The following is an 18,399-nucleotide window of genomic DNA, read 5'->3' as shown; positions in this document are numbered from 1 at the left end:
TATATTGTTTTAAAAATGTGACAACAGATAATCAGATAAAACAATTACATTTTAAAAAGCATTGATCATTTGTCCCTCTTGTCTTTAACAAGCCAAAATAATCATACAACAAACTTATAATTTTTTCTTTTTTTTTCCTGACAGTTATTCTCAGCTATTGAGTTCTACTTTTATTCTATGCATTTATAAACTAGATGTCTGTTAAAATAAAAGGAAAACCCTATGTCTGTTTTGTGTTCTCATAATTTAATGTTTTCTGAAACTTTCTTCAGTTTGCTGAAATGAAGACTGACACAACATGTTAAATTGCAATTAAAGTTACATTTCTGTGTATATTAGAATGAAGCTCCTTCACACTAAAGCTCTAGTCAGAAATGATCTTTATTACAAAAGTTATCAAGAGATGTGAAGGCACTAGAGTGATTTAAATCTCTCACTCACACACTCACACACTCACACACTCACACACTCACACACACACACTCTCACACACACACACACACACTCACACACACTCACACACACACACACACACACACACGGTTTGCTATCCTTGTGGGGACTCTCCATAGGCGTAATGCTTCTTCTACTGTACAGACCGTATATTCTATTGTCCTACACCAACCCTACACCTAAACCTACCCCTTACAGGAGACTACAGGCATTTTCAGATTTTCAAAAAACTTCACTCTGTGTGATTTATTAGCTTGACACACGAGTCGCCATGAGTCTGTGTGTATTCAGGTTTAAGTCCCCACCTGAATAGAAAAACAGGCACGCACACGCACACGCACACGCACACACACACAGGCAGCGTAATACGGCTTCAGCAGAGGACTTTCCCCTGAGGATCATTACACAACTGAGAACTAGTAAACATTACTGTACAGTTAGATGAGTGATAATTCATAATAATCTGAACGACGCATGAGTCGAGGGGTGAGTAGATTTGGTCAGCTTGAGTCGAGCTCATGATCAAACACACACAGCGGTCTCAATTCATAAGAACAGTCCCGATCCACCACTACAGTAGACTATCACCAAAAACCCCTCTCCATCATAATATCAAACACAACATCAGAAATACTGTATTTTGATATTATAGACATTATGAATAAGCAGTAGCAGTGTCTTTCTCTGCTGTCTGTCACAGGTCCAGTAAGGCGGTGCAATATTCAATAAATTAATACTTCATTTAAAACAGTGTTTTACATCAGATAATGCTAGTAAACAGCCAACATCCTTTGACTTCTTAAAAATAATAAGAGTAACGAAAGCAGAGGAAGGATGTTCTCTGCTGTGTCCATCGCTCCGTTCCACGCAGGAGACTTGAGTCCTCCTTCAGACGTAAAACCCTCCTTCAGAGCGAATGCTTCATCCAAACATTCACGTTCATTATCTGTTACACGTACGATGCTGTTCTTTCACTGGACACAGAAGGAGTAGTTACAGAACAGCTCTTTTCAGTTCACAGTTCACAGTTTCTGTTCATTCAAATGTTCGTCATCATTTTGAGTCACTATCATTGCACACAAAGAGCCGCATGAAAAGAGCTGGAAATGTCTCCCTTTGTGTACAACAGAAGAGACACCAGCATACGAGTGTTTACTCACAACACTGAGGAAATGACAAAATTTTCATTTTTGTGTGAGCTAATGCAGAACGCTACATTCAACTAAAATCATATTAGAAATACAAATGATATTAATATTAACCTCATTCAAGAGCAATGCACCCAAGGCATTCGAAACACTGTGCAAAATGGTCTGAAAGCAGCAGTTCTCCCATGGCTCATCAGGGCACGTGCAGGAGGCGAGAGGTGTGTCCTGAGAAAGCGTCCCAGTTCCTCCAGAGCACGGCCAGCAGCAGGAAGACCAGCAGCGAGGAGACGGAGCGGCTGCGCGTCTTCATCAGCGGGACCACGCAGTTGGCGACGGTGGAGACGAAGACCAGCAGCACGGCCATGAGGGCCAGCAGCACGTTGATGAGTTTGCCGATGAGGGTGCGAGCCGTGGCGTTCTCCAGGCCCTCCAGCTGAACCACCTGCTGCTGCTGCTGCTGCAGCTCCATCTTAGAGACGCGCGTCTGACACGCCTCCAGGGCCTCCTGACACACACACACACACCGCAGGTCAGTCTCACACTAACACACACACTGACCGCATGTGTGCAACATCTCATGATTTCATTCACTAAAATAGTGTAGCATTACTCTAATATGGCATTTTGTTTACCTTCACACTGTGTGTGATGACAATAACATTTATTCATTTTGGAGAAAAACTGAATAAGCTTTGGACTTGCTGACAAAAGTAGGAAAGAATGGTTTACCCCAAAAAATTAAGATGTGCTGTAAATGTCCTCATCCTCAAGCCACCTCAGATCAGGATGAGTGTGTTTCTTCATCAGGTTTGTAGAAATGTGTCTCAGCAATGGATGCTCTGCAGTGAATGGGTGCCGTCAGAATGAGAGTCCAAACAGCTGATAAAAACATCACAATAACACACAGCACTCCAGTCCATCAGTTAACATCTGGAGAAGACAAAAGCTGGAACACATCCAGCATTCAAGTCCAAGTCCATAATCCATAATAACTCTTCCTTCAGTGAAAAAGTGCATCTGCTGTTGTGTCTCACATCAAACCCCAGCCACATGTGTGTTTAGAGCTGTTTTGTCTTGTAAACGCTGCTTGATCTGCAGATTTCTCTCCTGATTCACACCAGAACACTTTTTCACTCGAGGAAGAGTTATTATGGATTATGGATCGTATTTTAGTTAAAAGCATCTGAATGCTGGATGTGTTTCAGCTTTTGTCTTCTCCAGATGTTAACTGATGGACTGGAGTGGTGTGTATTATTGTGATGTTTTTATCAGACTCTCATTCTGACGGCACCCATTCACTGCAGAGCATCCATTGCTGAGACACTGATGCAATGCTACATTTCTCTAAATCTGATGAAGAAACATTTATGTGGCAGTTCACACCCACTAGCTAGTGTAAGTCAAGCAGTGTCTAGCTAGTATCCATTTGACTTCTGGGGCCATCGTGGTGGGTCATACATTAAACACACACACCTGCAGGTCTCGGGCCCTCTCGTTGGACTGGTACGCGATCTTCTCCTCCATGCTGGCCAGCTCTTGTTTCAGGATCAGGATCTCGTTCTGGTGGAGCTCTGTCAGATCGTTGACTTGTTCCTCCAAGCGCTCACACCTACAGAAACACAGCAAAGGAAACACAGTCACTTCCTGTGCTCTGCGTCAAAGACAAACACAAGCGTGATTCTGCAGGAGAGTGTGTTTATGTGAGCGAACAAGACCTTGTGCATGTTTTGGTGTTTACTCATGTACATGTCATCCTCACTGGTCAGAAGAGTCCAGAGACAAAACCACAAACTGTTGACTAATGGATCAGTTTTAAACAGCTTTAACACTCAATTTAAATGCACTTAAATGGAAGAAAACAAGAGTTCTGCCATTTTTCCCCTCCTCACACCATTCCAAAGGCACAAAGCTTGAGAACAGTCACAAAATCTCTTTTCCATACAATAACCATTCTTAGTGATTACAGCTGTAATGCTCAACAAAAATATGATACAGGCTCTGAAATCCCATATTCAGATTCAAGAATGGCCAGATTTGACATGTAATCTTAAAAGAGCTGATGTATAAAATATATATATATGCATTTAGTTTGATCTATTCCTTTAACTACTGCAAAACTTCACTGATTCATTAGTTTGACAGCATGGTTTTCAGCTATTTTTGGGCTTCCGTTATTACAAGCCAACAGAAAAAATGCTTGACCGCAGTCTGGACATTTAGGGCAGAAATATGTTTGTCCATTCATTTCTCTCTCTGTGAACTTACATTCTCTCTCTCCTTCTCGAACGTTTACCATTTAAGAGGAAAAAGCCTAGTCGGAGTCTTATTTTAAGCCCACAAATCTGGAGGGTCACGACCGAAAAATCTGTTTCTGATACAGTCACGAAGAGCAGGGAAAATGCTACATCAAAATATTAGATGAATAACTAACATGGACCGTGCGTGATTTACTCAGGTCAAAGCTATTTGTGTAGCGCTTTTCACAATACACATTGTTTCAGACCAGCTTTACATGAAATAATGATATTAATGTTTCTAATATCTTGATATAGTAATTGCTTTTAGTTGCATTTAGCAGATTAGAGCTGTATAATCACACAGATCACATTTGCTATATAGTAGGGTACAATGGGGCTAAAGGCCCCCTTAAGAAGAAATGTGCTGTTCACTGCACCTAAAATGTATAATTGCAGAAAAAATATATACGCTGTGTTGAACATTAATGGAGCAACAGATTTTGTGTGAAAATAAGGGGGGGGGGGTTGGCTTTTACCCCACACACGGGGCACACAGTATTGATACAATACTTCAGCTAAAATAATACTTGTTCAAAACAATCACTTTAGCAAAGTTTGTACTATTTTCTGCTTGTTTTGAAAAATAAAATTATTAACTTTTTGTTCAGTAAATATACTGTCATTAAAATATGTTAATATAAAAAATATATTTTAAAATACAGACAAAATCATGAATGAAACAAAATCATTTTAATAAGTAAAGATTCTGAAAGTATTGAAGGAGATCCAATAATAATTGAATATATATTTACAGTAGTAACAACAAATGATATTTTATTATATGATGTGATTAATATCATGTTTTTAAATATGATGGTTTAATTTTAACATGGTGATTATCTCTAATATGGACACCCAACATAATATATGATATTTACCATCTGAATCTAACCATGTCATGTCAACAAATGGAAAAGTCAGCCATCTATTAATTATCATGTTAATTACTGTGTGCCTTTCGCCCCAACAGCAGGGGCACTTTTTACCCCAAATACCATACTTTTACATATTCTTTCGTTATTTAAAAACTGTTGCTTTAATTATCTTAAACAAAACTGAAAATCATAATTTTTGAGACAAATGTCTTCTTTGTGCATTAATTTTAGCGATTCTCATTTGCTACTTAAATCTACAACATTTAAAAAAAACACCTATAAAATATTAGATCAAATAAGCACAGAATCAAATTTGCCAAGATGTCAGGCGCTCTGGCTCCTGGTAAACAATGGACTATGGTGACCACTGTGAACTGTATGAACGTGTTGGATGGCCTTCTCTAGCAACGCAGAGACTTCAACACTGGTATATCTTCATATATAAGGCTATCTTAGGTCTACTTCCATCCTATCTTCTGACCTACATCAGTGTAAATAATATTGGGACTTACAATCTTCGTTCCCAGGATTTTTTCCCTTTTGTCTGTTCCAAAGGTTAGAACTGAGCTTGGAAAAAAAGCGTTTAAGTATTCTGCTCCCTCTACATGGAACAAGTTACAGAAATCCATGAAACTCAATAAGTTGGTCTCATTGGTCGTTTTTAAAAGGATGTTAACTGACTTGGAGGCAGCCACATCTGGCTGGAGATGTTTTGCCTGATGTGTTAAGGATTGTGGTTGGCTTTAAAGGGTTTGCCATTTCAGTTGTTTTATGTTATTATTGTATGTATATACAAGTCTTGGCCAGGACACTCTTGAAAAAGAGATGTTTAATCTCAATGAGTCTCATCCTGGTTAAATAAAGGTAAAACAAAAAAAACTATTTGTTGATGTGTATCGCTGACATGGCTGAATGATTTATATATATGACAGGGTTAAAAATTTCAATTGTATCTCCCACCCCCAAACCCATTCCGTTAGCCTGTTAGCTAGTCAATCGCATACCCATTTGCGTTTCATACCGCTTCTTTTTTCTCTCTGTCTCATTGTATTTCTTTTCTCTCTCGCTCAATTGTTTCAGAGTCCATCAAACAACTGTGTTGAGTCGGAATTATTCTACTATCACGGTGAATAATGTCTTTTCCTTGCATTGTCACCTGCACCGCATGCCACATGTACAGTTTATCTCTCTCTGACAGAAGATTTCTAGAGGTGACTAGCTCAGGGAGTCCTGTACATTGTTCGGTTCCAGTTACAGAGCCCGTGCAGCAGGGCGACTGGGTGACAGTGAGGCGGCTAGTCGCGGGTCAGAACATCAAACAGGTTCTCCCCACTCGGTGAAGCACCCACTGAGAAACCTGATGAAAGTGCTCTAGTTATTGGCGATTCTATTGTACAGAACGTGAAGATAGAGACACCAGCCACCATAGTCCATTGTTTACCAGGAGCCAGAGCGCCTGACATCTTGGCAAATTTAAAAGTGCTGACTAATGCTAAACGTAAATTCAGTAAGATTGTTATCCACGTCGGCGCTAACGATGTTCGACTTCGCCAGTCAGAGATCACCAAAAATAATGTTAAAGAGGTGTGTGAACTTGCAAGTACGATGTCAGACACTGTAATATGCTCTGGTCCGCTCCCTGCTTACCGTGGTGATGAGATTCATAGCAGACTGTCGTCACTTAATGGCTGGATGTCTAAGTGGTGCCCGCAAAATAACATAGGCTTTATAGACAATTGGAAGAATTTTTGGGGCAGACCTGACCTGTTGAAAAGAGATGGTGTTCATCCCTCCTGGGGTGGTGCCGCTCTTCTCTCTAGAAATATGGCACATAGTCTTAGAGTTTGTACTTGACTAACTGGGGCCCAGGTCAGGAAGCAGACAGACTGGCTAAACCGATCGTCTGCTAGCCGCCTCACGTCACAGAAGTCAGTTAACTCTCAGCACATAGAGACTCCTTCACCTAGATATCACTCTATAGAGACTGTGTCTGTTCCCCGAACTAGAAAATACAGAAAACATCCAAACCAATTTAAGAGTAACAGTTTAACTGATGTTCAACAAATAAAACAACCTATGTAATACAGATAAACACATGATAAAGCTTGGCTTATTGAATATTAGATACCTTTCTAAGCAAGCGCATTTTGTAAATGATATGTTCACTTATCATAAACTAGATGTGCTCTGTTTGACAGAAACCTGGCTAAAACCAGATGATTACATTATTTTAAGTCTACCCAAGATATAAAGCATGTTATGAGCCGTGTCTAAAAGGTAAAGGGGGAGGTGTTGCTACAGTTTATAGCAATATCTTTAGTATCTCTCAGAGGTTGGGTTTCAAGTATAATTTGTTTGAAGTAATAGTGCTTCATATAACATTATCTAGTATTAATGATAAATCCTCTGTGATGTTTGTACTGGCTACTGTATACAGGCCACCAGGGCACCATACAGACTTTATTAAAGAATTTGCTGATCTTCTATCGGAGTTAGTGCTGACTGCAGATAAAGTCCTAATCGTTGGTGATTTTAATATCCATGTTGATAATGAAAAAGATGCATTGGGATCAGCATTTATAGACATTCTGAACTCTATCGGGGTTAGGCAACATGAGTCAGGACCTACTCGTTGAAAATCATACTCTAGATTTAATACTGTCACATGGAATTTATGTTAATAGCGCTGAAATTCTGCAGCAGAGTGATGATATCTCAGATCATTATCTAGTCTTGTGTATACTTCATATAGATCAGGACTTAGACCGTATCATAGTACTGAGACTGCTCTCATTAGAGTTACAAACGACCTGCTTCTATCATCTGATCGTGGTTGTATCTCTTTATTAGTTCTACTGGATCTTAGCGCTGCGGTCGACACTATCGACCACAACATTCTTTTGAATAGACTACAAAACTTTGTTGGCATTAGTGGAAGTGCATCGGCATGGTTCAAATTGTACAATCCGTGGCAGTAAATGAAGAGGTATCATATCGATCACAAGTGCAGTATGGAGTACCTCAAGGATCTCTATTTCTTTGCGGCCCAACGAAACATACCAATTTGCAAAACTAACAGAATGCATAGTTGATATACAAAACTGGAGCACTAGTAATTTCTTACTGTTAAATTCTAAAAATAAACTGAGATATTAATAATAGGACCAAAAACCTCTGCATGCAATAACCTAGAACACTGTCTAACACTTGATGGCTGCTCTGTCAATGCTTCTTCATGAGCAGTGTTGGGGAGTAACTAGTTACATGTAACGGAATTATGTAATTTAATTACTAAGTCAATTTAACTGTAATCAGTTACAGTTACTAAGAAAAAATGTGTAATTAAATTACAGTTACTTATGAAAATGTTAATGATTACAAAGGGGGTTACATTTATATATTTACACACATCCACATACAGATTTAGTTGATTTCTTTCCCAAATTGCACGGACTACTCTAAAATATGAGACATAGACCTACGACCCAATGATTTCCGCGATGCAGAAAACACGGATTGGTTCGTAGAATCCAGTCATAAAAATGGAATTTCTATAACGCGGAATGTCACGGAATATGCCACATTTTGGATGAATAAATCAAAAGTAGGTCAGTACACTTGGATCAAAACGCGATATGGACTAGTGTCTGTGAATATTAAGCCGCAAAAAGACAATATATGAATCCTGCACGTTCTGTGTAAATGAATGGCGCAGATGCGCAACTACTGAAGCGTGTGTATCGCTCGTGGTGTTTTCAGCCTCTGCCGCCTCAATATATGAGTATATGAACACGAAGTGACTCAGAGAATTTCTAGAGATTATGTTTATGAGCTTTTTACGGTTTCTTTTTACAAAAACTATCGTCATATCATATACAAACAGACACCAATGTTTCAGGAATTTAGTAAACAAAAGGACACATGATTATTAGATAACCGTGTTTGGGTTTTTCCAAAGCATTGTTAGATGCCAGTGTTTCCTGTAGTGATGCAAATATTTGGTTTCAAAAACAGTAACAATAAAATAATTCTTATTATTTTAAATCTGCATTGAACTTCAGATCAATCTCAAAGTAAAAGGTGGTTCAAATATTATCATCCAGATTCAAGTGATGAATTAAGGATTTTGAAAGTCTGACAGTAATCAGTGTTGAATACTACTGTTAACCTGCACGGTGTAAATGTTTGAAAATGATTAACAGTTGAAAACATTCATTAGAAATTTAGAAAAGTAATCAAAAGTAATTAGTTAAATTACTTTAGTAAAGTAATTGAAAAAGTTACACTACTATTACATTTTAAATGGGGTAACTAGTAATCTGTAACCCATTACATTTCCAAAGTAACCGTCCTAACACTGGTCATCAGTCAGGAACCGAGGTGTGCTGTTTGATAGCAATCTTTCCTTCGAAAGCCACATTTCTACTATTTGTAAAACTGCATTTTTCCATCTCAAAAATATATCTAAATTACGACCTATGCTCTCAATGTCAAATACAGAAAAGTTCATTCATGTATTCATGCTCTGCGCACATAATAAACAAACTCCAGATGGTTCAAAATGCAGCAGCTAGAATTCTTACTAGAACCAGGAAATATGACCATATTAGCCCGGTTCTGTCAACACTGCACTGGCTCCCTATTAAATACTGTGTACATTTTAAAATCTTGCTAATTACCTATAAAGCCCTGAATGGTTTAGCGCCTCAGTATTTGAGCGAGCTTTTATTGCATTATAGTCCACGGGGGCCAGATGAGTCCTTCGCACAATCTGACTTTGTTGCAGCCTAGAATTAAACTGCTGGTTTTGTCTGGCCAGAGCAGAACGACACACTATTTCCTTGTTTAATACTGTAAAGCTGCTTAGACAATCTGCATTATATAAATAAAGCATCAGTTCTCTTCTCACTCTACAGTCCAAACATAATGTCAGTAATTCAGTAAACTACTGTACTACTATACTAAAAGCACACAGAAAGCCATCTGTCAGACAGCGAGTGCCAAACTGAATTCTTTCATATGCTTTCAATAGCCTAACTCCTTTTCAAAATCAAGCACATCACACTTTTTATTTTCTCATTCATATGTTTCTTTATCAATCTAAAGTGTGTTAATGACTACAAGCAGACATAAATGAAAGAGCAAAAGCTCAATAAAAACCAGTGACACTTTAGACCAGGGTTCCTCAAATCTTACCCTGGAGGTCCAGTCCACTGCAGAGTTTAGCTCCAACCCTGATCAAACTCACCTGTCTGTGATTTTCTAATGATCCTGAAGACATTGATTAGCATGCTCAGGTGTGTTTGATTAGGGTTACAGCTAAACTCTGCAGGAAAGTGGATCTCGTGGTCCCTGCTTTAGACCATCACAATATATAACATCTTGCTGGCCAGCCATATTTACAGTCTGCATACATTTGTCTGTTTGATTATAAGGACATTATGGTTGGTTTTTGTGGTGCAGTGCTGGATTGCTACTGCATGTCCAGTATGATCTAGATCCTGAAGCAAACCCAGAAGAGAAGCTCTGCTCTAGACTGTATGTACTGTGATCTCTGTGTGTGTGTGTGTGTGTGTGTGTGTACCTGAACCTCTCCTCCTGTAGTGCCTGCATCACTAGACTGCACTCCTTCATATATCCGCTCCTCACACTCTCCAGCGTCTCCTCCAGACGTGTCTGTGCCTCTCGCAGCTCCTGCAGCTCCTGCATCAGCATGTCCAGGCTGCCGCTGTGTCCCCGCTCCAGCGTGTTCCCTCTGGAGCTGGGCGGGCCCCCGGGGGCCCCCGTCACGCTGTTGGATCCCGAGGTGGCGCTAGAACAGTCCTCATCGCTACCGAACTTGGGGCTGGACTGCAGGTGTGCGGCAGCGGCTCCGTCCTCGGCCTCCTCCGGCCCGTCTCTCAGCACACTGATGTTGTCTGCGCTGCCGAAGCGGTGGCGGATCAGCGAGGCGATCTCACGCGGTTTGGAGGCCACGGCCCCGGCGGCTGAGTGTAGGCTGTCCACCACGCCCTCGCTGAGGCCCGTGATGACCCGGGCCCCCACGTCCCTCAGGCCCTGCTGCATGTCGCGCAGCACGTCTTTGGGCTGCCGCTGCACGCCGCTGTGCTCCGCCTCTCGCAGACGCCGGTGGTAATGCTCCAGCTTGCGCTGCAGCTGGGCGATGCTCGCCGCAGACTTCTGGTTCTTCTTCTCAAACACCTGAGGATGGATGCAATGTAGAGGTGTGTGGAAGAGCGAGGGAGGGAGGAGATCAAGACATGAGCGAGGAAGGGGATTAAGGCCCTGTTTACACTAGTGCGTTCTCGTCTATACTGGTGTTTTCGCTGCTGTTCAGAAACAATCTCAGTCCACACTACACAACCGAAAACACATCACATGACCATTCATACAGGACAGGTACAACCATAGATATGTATAGGTCACATAGCTGCACGATTAATAGTTAAAAAAATTTAAATAAAAAATTGCGTTCTCGATTCAAACACCAGTGCGATCCCATTTTAAATGACAACGATCGTGTCTATTAAACCTATGAAAAAAATCATACTGCAACATTCAAATCTGCGTTTGCGCTGCCGCTGACACAGAGAGAGCGGAGAGTTACCATGTTTGAGTAAACAGCTTCAGAAACGGTCTTTTCAACTACACAGTATTATTTCTGTCTTACAGTCAATCATATTAACACAGAAATACCGGGATGAAAGCTTACAACTCATATATAAGCATTAGAGCAAATCCCCCTTTGAAAGTAATTGGTGCTTCAAATAACATTTGTGTCTATTACCCTGTTTTGCGACAAGGGACTGTTAAAAATGTATTTGTCATTGAATCATTCATTCAAGAGATTCGTTCAAAAACACTGATCATCCAGTAATGAAACAAGTTAAGTATTTATGAGTGAGTCATTGAATCATTCATTCAAACCACTTTTTCATAATTCTTATATTAATAATTGGTGTATTAAAATATTATATTTTAAATACAAATATATAATAAAATGTTTAATAATTCATTCAAATTAATAAAACACTTTTAAATAGACTGCAGCAATAATATTTTGTTTCAGAATCGTGGGAGAATCGGGATCTGTATTTGAGACAAAAAAAATCATGATTCTCAATTTATCCAGAATCATGCAGCTCTAATAGATAGATGACCTATTATTTAGACGGCGGATGCGTCTACGTGTTTGTAGCGGTCGAATGGGGACTCTACCTATTCATATCTATGGGTACAGCAATGAGCATGATGCTGTTTACACGGTCTTCAAGGACACGCAGGGTGAATGTGGGCAGCCACACCATTGTTTTCAAAAGTCTCTGTTTTGGTCCATTTACACTGAAACACAACCCCAGAGTTTTCAAACTAAAACGGGGTCTGCAGCGTTTACAAAAGTCTCCGCTTTTTAGGGTCGAAAATACCGGAGTAGTGAAAACCACAGTACTGCGGAACCGTAGCCGTAGAAGTTATGTGCTTTAAAACGAAAACGCACTAGTGTAAATGTAGCCTAAAAGATGAGGAGTGTGAGGCACATTTCTAGTCAACCACTGTATCAGGAAAGAGCCAACTCTCCCTGCAGCTGTCAGTCTGAACACTCCTTAAGAGTAAAGCCCTCAGTGTACTTTGGTTTTTTATGCGTACAGTGTGCATGACATGAGTTTAGTCATCAGCACAGTGTGTGCGCAGCCTGATTTTTCTAACCACACATACACATGCTTTGAATTTTTTTTTGCACTGATTAGTTTGGTCACAATGTGGCAACACTGGTTCCAAGGCTGTTGTTTCACAGTTGCTTAAAGTCACAAAGTAGCCACAGATATTTTTCGTGACACGCATCTGAATGCAATAATAAAAATAATTTAGGGCGGGGATTGGTTCTGTGCATTAGCTGTTGATTGGATGTTAAGATGTGGGTGTGGCACTCAGATGAACTACACTAGCCTGCCACCCGCTGGCGAGATCTACCGGTTGCAAAGGAGTAAAGAGACGGCCGTCAGGTAAAGTGTGTCGTCATCAAGGCTTTCACAGCCGATTTTGAGCAACTGCAGCGCTTGACCTCGGTGGCTGATCTCGTTTTGCTTTTGTGGCACATGTGATTGTAAGGCGGCTGCAGTGCCAATCAAAGTTGGACAAATTTTCTAACCAGAATGCATTGCTTTTGTCAGTCGGCAGCCGATATTTGCGGCACCGAATAAAGTTGAACAAGCCTATTGACTAGATATACAGTCATGGCCAAAAATATCGGCACCCTTGGTAAATATGATCAAAGGCGGCTGTGAAAATTAATCTGCATTGTTAATCCTTTTGATCTTTTATTTAAAAAAAAAATAAAATAAAATAAATAAATAAATCTAACCCTTTATTGGATAATAAGAATCTAAAATGGGGGGAAATATCATTATGAAATAAATGTTTTTCTCAAATACACTAAAGAACTGTGTCTCAAGACGCTTCAAGAAACCTCCTGCAGAGCTACAGCGCTGTTAACAGTTTTAGGCACTTGTGTAAAAATGCTGTAAAATGAGGATGCTGTCAAAAATAGATTTTCTTAACTTCTATGAACTAAATGAAATCAGCATTTGTTGTGAGCATGCTTTGTGTTTAAAGCAGGTTTTGTCCTCGCTGCACTCGAGCAGAGTTTCTCAGGAGCTTCGCAGGAGCTTTCTTGAAGCAGAGACACAGTTCTTCTGGATTTAGTCTCAGTTTGTTCTGTTTCTTCATGTCACTCAGACAGACTGAAGATGATCAGATCTCAAAGATATCACTGGATTATTACAATTAATGGCAAAATGAATGTTTGTAAATGTAAACTGATATTTCCTCCGGACACACTCCAGCAGAAGATAGAAATAACTGACTTAAAACCATTTTTAGCTGCTGAAGATACTAGTGTTCTCATCATTTTGGCCTCCAATGTATATGTATTAATGGTACAAAAATAAGCTTCATTTTCATGTTCAAAATCATTTGTAGTTGCCTTCTTTTGATTTCAGGTCACATGTGGACATAGTGATGATGACAGTAAGCAGGTGTCGTACCTGTTTGATGCGGGAGCTCTGCTGTTTGTCGCTGGCGTTGCTGGCCAGTTTGAGGTATTCGGCCACATTCTCGTCGCGGGCCGCCTGCTCGATGCGCAGCTGCTCCGTGAGCTTCAGGATCTTCTGCTGCAGCTGTGCTATGGCCTGCCGTGTGCGCTGGGGGTCGAGACCGGCGTCCTCCGAGCCCAGCAGCGAACCATCAGCCCCGCACGCCTGGGCCAGACCGCCCTCCAGCCTCTCGATCTGGAGAAACAGGCCAGGAGCGGGCCGAGGGAGGGACAAACAAAACATAACTCATGTCACTTCTTGGAAAATAGGTCTTTCCGTGTCTTTTTGCTGACACAATGAAGCAATCGCCTGCTTCTGCAATCGGCATGCATTTAGACAGAGGCAATTAAAGGTCAACATCTCAATCACACACACACACACACACACACATATTGGTTTCTGTGAATTGTGGGGACTTTCCATAAACTTCTGTTACTTTTATACTGACCAAACAATATTTTCTATCCCCTAACCCTAAACCTACCCCTTACAGAAAACCCGTTTGAATCATTACACTTTCAGATAAACATCATTTACTATTTTTCATATTTTTTTAGACCGGAAGCCAGTCCCCACAATGTCAAAAATTTCAGGTTTTACTATCCTTGTGTGTACATTTGTTCCCCACAATGTAGCATAAACAAGTGCACACACATGCTTTCATCTTAAGAGACTGCAGTGCCTTGTTTTTGTTAATACATACACATTCAAAGTGCATTTGCTGAAAACTGGTCTTAGTATCTCATCACAACTTGGTGTTTCAGGCAAACTGAACTTGTTCAGTGGTCGTCTCAACACTTCTTACAGGGAAAATCAAGACAAAGATCCTCATACCTCACACCGGAATATTACAGTACAGTATGTGTCGACCTCATAGTTAAACAATCCGTTCAGACAGAATGAGCTGAATATTGAGGTCAGTACAGTCAGATTCGGCGATAAAGCGCCTGTCTGATCATATAGTCTAGGTCTGTTTAATCTGACCCATATATGAGCAATAATAACTCCCATTAAACAACATAAATCCAGGGTTTTCAACAAGGGTCCGTGAAACCATCTTAACCACATTTCTAACTTTTCGAAGAAATATTAATTAATGGGTTGATAAGTATCACACCACAAGACAATGAAATATTGTGTTTTTTTTATACCGAAAAAAGTTACATTTTATATTAAAGGCGCAGAAGAAATCGGAAGCATGCGCTACAATGACATCGTTACTCAAGCACAGCGGAACAATGCGAGTCAAGCGGACGTGAAGGGAAACATGTTACAGAACACAGGTGCAATGAGGCAGAATGACACATCAGTGACACAATGATCACACATGAGTCACCGACCGCGGGAACCGCTTATAATATCTGTAATAAGAGTCTGTGCTCCTCACTCACTCACCTTCCCGTCCCTCGCTCGCAGCAGCTGCTCCCAGTGCATTATTAGACGGAGCTCTCGCCTCCAAGCGCCTCTTCATTTAGAGTTTCTGCCGGTTTCTCTCTCGCTGAACTTCCCAGACTTGTTTTGAAAAGCTGAACTCGCTCTCAAGCTCCTCCCACCGCCGCGTGGAGCTTTAAACATGACGTCATCCCGAAAGCGCGCGAGGCTCGATCTCGGTCGGCTCTCTTTAGTGAATCGATCGAACTCGAACTGATGCTTGAACTGAACCGTGAAGGTGTTCGAATCATTTGTTCTGGGGTCTCTGTGGTTAATATCACAGTTGCGATATTGAATAAGTGTACAGTGTGAACAGAAATATAGCTACAGGAAAATTATAAATTTAAAATTCACTGATATTTCAACAATCAGTCGGTTTAAATCAAATGTATGCGACTCTAGAAATGAGCAACATCACTTTTGTTCATGTTCAACATGGAAGTAAACCAAAAAGTTCACCTTTTATTTATTTTTTATTTTTTTTTTGCAAGCAATAGCCTAGTCAATCCAATTAAGCTCAGTGTATTTCTATTAATGTCCATTAATAATAAAAAGCTTTTCGGATGTCATTAAATTAAAGTAGAAACACGTGAACACCAGGCCAAATATACAAATACACTTTAAAAATGAAAAGGCATTAATGGGAAAAAAAGAGCATTTATGTATCTGTTATTTTGCCAATTTATTTTTATTTTTTTTATTAAATATGAATTAGCCCACCACAGTATAACAAACATATAGGCCTAACAAAGTTTTAATAAAGCTATACTTATACAATGTATTTCCTAAAAACAACATTATGAAGTTGCATTGCAAGTCCACGATTTAATGCACTTGTGTAACCAGACAGCGACGGATTTCTTGGTCTGTGGCAACACTATCTGTTTACAGTCCAGCACAAATCCAGCTCACAGTGTTTATGCGGTCTGTAATCGGCAGAGATAAAGTAGCCCGTCTGGAAGGGTCAGGACGGGCGGCGTCTCAAGGGTGATTAGGGACAAACCCACGAACAGAGAGCGACTGACCGGTTCTGCCAGTTTGGAGCCACAAAGCCCATCACAGGCACACAAACAGTAAACATTTAGCAATTCAGTTGCTCATATGCATTACAGTCATACAGCTGTAAACAGACTGTATTATATAAGGAATACTGTACAGTCAGCCGGTCATTATGAGAAAATAAACAAGTCTTGAGTAACCCTGAAGAAGATTTTACAATAACGTCTCGCTGACTAAACATTATTACACTGAATATATCACTCCTTATCAAATAAGTGTTTACTTGAGTTTTGATTCAACGGTGTTTGTTACTCGAATGCGAGAGGACACTAGAGCTAGTGATGGACCGGTTACTGTCTGTTAGGGCCGTAGGGGATTACTTTTTACGAAGCTAGAGAATCAAACGCCAAACCCCTCAGAGATGATGGTCTGCCGGGAAAGGGTTAGATTTTATAGTCATAATGAAGCTTTTTACACACTCTTAAATGTGCTCTATTTAAGTCAAGTCACATTTATTAATAGAGCGCCAGTGTATGTAACAGTCCGCATGTAAGACACATCAGCAACACGCTTCGTATACAACACCAGCAACACAGCTAACCATCCAAAACAACACGCCGTCTGCCAGAGTGTTTACTACTCAAACATTTATAGCCACATGTTGTTTCAGTCTAAAGTGAAACTAAAAGAACAGGAGTTCAGTTATTCACTGATTGTAAGACTGGCTTTGGTCAAGTCTGCAGAATTCTGAGATGTGTCAAACAGAACTAAGCACTGCTAGGAGCCAGTGAAGACGCAGGAGCGGTGATTTGTGATTTGAACAGTCATGAGGGTTTCGATTCTGCTGATTCACACTTCTTCAGTTTCTGCAGAATTGGTTGGCCTGTGCTGGTTCCTGAAACTTTCCAAAACCACAGAAAAGGCCCAGAAAAACGAGTTCTGCACCAGCCTTAAAGGCCTGCTGGTGTGGATTCAGGAACTGACTGTCGGGGTTGGCGTGAGAAAAACCCACATCTGAAGGATGTCATGCCCGCAGCTGACTGACCGCATACATGGACAGGTCTTTACCAGTCAAAGCCATGTTCACAGGTTCAGAGACGGACACAGTGAGTGCTTCAGAGGAAGAACTTAGTTTGTGAGGGTCATGGCAGAAAAACTTCAAAGAGTTGAAGAATTCAAGCTCTGGACAGAAGTAGGCATGACACGCGATTCTGACACAACCTGCCCTCAAACTTCACATCAGGTCGCTTCTCACGCCAATCAGACGCTCTCTTTCGGTCTAAGTGGGTGGTTCTTGATCAAAAACGAGCTGATAGAACATACTGTTTTTTGGCATCTGGAAACAGTGAGGTGTGACGTGACTGATTGACAGGTTGGTATCTGCACAAAAAATGCAAAAAAATCCCCATCGCGTGTATTTCCCTGTTCGCTTGTGATCTGATCACTCGTGTCAATAAATCAAAAGTCTTCCTCATTCTAATGTCTGCTGCCTTACAAATAACATTGTTTTGAAATGTTTATAAAATGTTGAAAATTTCCCTGATTATAATGTTATTTAAAAGTTACATACAATTTTCTTCAAACTTTATTTTCACCTAAAATATTACGTTATTTGAATGTTTATTTGTATTATTGTAAGAACATTAACTCTTTCCCCGCCAAACACAGAATTTTCCTGGTTTGCGTGTTCTCGCTGTTATACGCTAGGGGGCGCTGTTACGAATCTCCTGAATGAGTCTGGAATCACTCGATCAAAAACACAGACCAGGAAGACGCAGAAACCAGCGATCTCATATGTGAGCATATGCATGTGAAAAATAATGCGATCATCAACACTAACCGCACATAAATGAAAGCTGCCTAATGTTACCGAGTGAAATGTGGATCCAGAAAGTGTTGAAGGCCTGTGAAGCTTTGAGATACTGATGGAAGCCATCTAATGCATCTTTGCTTTGATAATATTACTGAATATAATCCAGATGTAGTATATAATAAAAATGTGATTTTCTCAGCTTTTAGCTCAAAATGTTTTTTTTTTTTTTTTTTTATGAAATCTACCTACATTCAAGTAAAAAAAAAAAAAAAAAAAAAACTTGAAGCTAGAATA

At 40.3% G+C, this 18,399-nt stretch overlaps 1 protein-coding gene across 6 annotated transcripts in view; it reads right to left on the bottom strand.

Moving 5' to 3' along the window:
• Positions 1–363: 363 nt before the first annotated feature.
• The window catches only part of tmcc1a (transmembrane and coiled-coil domain family 1a), a 37,357-nt gene continuing 19,321 nt past the window's right edge, over positions 364–18,399 (bottom strand). For 4 of the 6 annotated variants that reach the window (XM_058784997.1, XM_058784998.1, XM_058785002.1 and 1 more), the window contains 4 exons: positions 13,815–14,057; positions 10,358–10,974; positions 3,075–3,210; positions 364–2,106 (listed from right to left, as the gene is read on the bottom strand). In XM_058784997.1, the coding sequence (XP_058640980.1) occupies positions 1,795–2,106; positions 3,075–3,210; positions 10,358–10,974; positions 13,815–14,057 (1,308 nt within the window). In that variant the 3' untranslated portion in view covers positions 364–1,794. Of the gene's footprint in view, positions 2,107–3,074; positions 3,211–10,357; positions 10,975–13,814; positions 14,058–15,257; positions 18,301–18,399 lie in introns of those variants that run through there. The other 2 variants (XR_009272505.1, XM_058785001.1) reach the window with 2 other exon arrangements.

Source organism: Onychostoma macrolepis, chromosome 08 (assembly GCF_012432095.1).
Source record: "Onychostoma macrolepis isolate SWU-2019 chromosome 08, ASM1243209v1, whole genome shotgun sequence".
Classification (NCBI taxonomy): domain Eukaryota; kingdom Metazoa; phylum Chordata; class Actinopteri; order Cypriniformes; family Cyprinidae; genus Onychostoma; species Onychostoma macrolepis.
The sequence above is the reverse complement of the archived record's forward strand: the minus strand, read 5'-3'. Positions and strand labels throughout refer to the sequence as shown.